Source organism: Aplidium turbinatum, chromosome 14, assembly GCF_918807975.1.
Source record: "Aplidium turbinatum chromosome 14, kaAplTurb1.1, whole genome shotgun sequence".
Lineage (NCBI taxonomy): Eukaryota > Metazoa > Chordata > Ascidiacea > Aplousobranchia > Polyclinidae > Aplidium > Aplidium turbinatum.
The window spans coordinates 402534-404838 of record NC_137485.1 but is presented as its reverse complement, the minus strand read 5'-3'; the positions used below and the strand labels follow the sequence as shown (position 1 = coordinate 404838).

Genomic DNA, 2305 nt, shown 5'->3' with positions numbered 1-2305 from the left:
ACTGTATTTTAGGAAAAGGTCCCACGTTGCTTATCTCCTAAACCACGTCTGTTTGCAACTCTACATCGAATAATAAAATATCAATTACGCTCATATTGAGCAATTTCCTCGAAATGGAACCTGTTTGAACTAAAAAATTATAATTGTCAACTCCGTGTAAACAAAGACATTAATTCTGTTTTGTAAAATATGTTGCGCTTTTAATTAACTATACATACTACTTGTAGATTTCTGCGTAAATTATCAAACATATTTAGCTGCTGCAATTCTGTAAACAGAGATCATCGTACTTCGTAAGCGATGACGTAAGTATATTTGACAGCAAACAACACTTCGAAGCAAAAGAAATCAATTACACAGAAGGAAGCGTATACAGTATCAAAATTAATTATACGTAATATAAACAAACAAATAAACGATCATCATGGAGGGCAGCTTTCGCATAATCTTGACGAGTGCAGTTTGCACACAGGCATACCACAACATTGGCAGTGGGAATACAACTTGCATAGTTTGTTTTTCTTAGCTGTTGCACCTGGTCCTGAAATTGCACCTTTGCAAACTTTGCATACGCCTTTCCGTTCTGACAGAGGAGGCAAACGATTTCGGCTTGACACCGGCACAGGAACAACCGTTTTTTTCCCTAAAACTGTTCCTATTTTGCGTCTGATGTCCTGAGTCAGACCATTGAGCGATCGCGCTTCAATGTGGGGTTTTATTAGTGAAAGCACGAGGTTCATGCCGAAGTCAAACGATGATTGCTTTCGCGGGTCCTTGTCCTGGTTCAAAGCTAGCACCGTGGAGGCGTTCACTCTACAAGAGTCCAGGACATACGCGAAAGCAGTCATTGTCCAACGGCGTGACTTCGTTTTGCACGAATAAAACCCCATTCTTTGGTCTACGACATCAGTCCCCCCCCTTTGTTAGGTCGTAGAGCTTATAGATAGCGGGCTTCTTTTTGCCATCATCCTTCGTTCGACCAAGCAGTGGCTGCATCGTAGAGAGGAGGAGCACGTTTCTCTTCCCTAAAAAAGCAAAAAGAATGTTTATGTCTGTAAAATCGCACAACCACTTCCAAGAAGCATTCTATTTTAATATAGTAGACGAGTGCAATACAAAAATTCGACAAAAGTGACATAAAAAAGTTCTTATTACCCGCAATAAAATCTGATATTTGGGCTTAGGATTAGGGTTTGCCCTGAAGACGCATAACACAGTGCAAACATTGCCAAGAGACTTCATTATTAGAATTCTAAATTTCACTGCTGCAACACGAAAGTAATTGCAGTAGTACAAAAGTTTTTTCGAGCCTACCTGTACTCTTGGTGTTGACGACATAAGAGTGCAAGTTCAGCTTCTTGTCTTCTTCCTCCCAGAATACCTCGTAGGAGAACTCCTTTCTTCCACGCATGTCTTTTACTTCGTCTGGAATGCCCTTCCGGTTGGACTTGAGAGTTCCAATGCAGGTAATTGAACGTCTAAGCAGCCACTGCGCTAGCGGAATGGACGTGTACAGCCAGTCGAACGATATATTTCGACCCGTAAGTTCCCCATATTCATCCAACAAGCTATTGGTTAGTTTCTTCACGAGATTTTCGGTTCCTTTTACATAGTATTGGTGGGGCATCTTCTTTGGTTTCCCGCAATACACGTTTGTAGTATGAGTGTATGGATACCGTGCTGCGTTTATTGACCGAAAGAGCATTCCATATTTTGCAGGCTTATTGGGATTAAATTGTTTGAAGCCGATTTTCGTCCGCATTGGATAAAGGGTTTCGTCAAGGGCTAGAAAATCTTCCGGAACCATATGACGTTTACAGTTTTTATCAAACATTTGGAATAGCAATATACATCATTAGGTTATAGGAAAAAAATATGTTTTATGGCCCAATTAATTTGATATTGAAAAGGCCAGAAGTAAAATAATAAACTTCGGAGCATAACCGTAGGATTTAGAGGAAATTCGGACTATGAATATCAAAGCTAACACATTAGCGAACATTTTATTCAAACGTTTCGAAAACTGCTGTTTTCATCGTCAGTCAAAAGTAAGAATGAAGCTATGTTTTTACAATGGCAAAATCGAGCGAAAAATGCGATACAGTAGTTGAGTCACCTCGGTTATCAAAATTAGTCACTCAACAACGATTCAACATCTGCCAACGTTGAATCCATGCAAATGGCTGACTCTGCCAGCAAGGGATAGTATAGCGTCTGAATAATAGTTGTAACGAATGTCTGCTCTTTCCTCCAATTATTGTATTATTAAATTTAACTTCTTAATTGCTCAAAACACGAACAGTTG

At 39.7% G+C, this 2305-nt stretch overlaps 1 protein-coding gene across 1 annotated transcript; it reads right to left on the bottom strand.

Annotated features, from left to right (window-relative positions):
• Positions 1–289: 289 nt before the first annotated feature.
• On the bottom strand, positions 290–1729 carry LOC145783712 (uncharacterized). The gene is made up of 2 exons (XM_082595601.1): positions 1315–1729; positions 290–1025 (listed from the first exon to the last, which is right to left on the bottom strand). Exons 1-2 carry the CDS (start codon positions 1703–1705, stop codon positions 907–909), a joined length of 510 nt encoding a protein of 169 aa, XP_082451727.1. The 5' UTR covers positions 1706–1729; the 3' UTR covers positions 290–906.
• Positions 1730–2305: the final 576 nt, after the last annotated feature.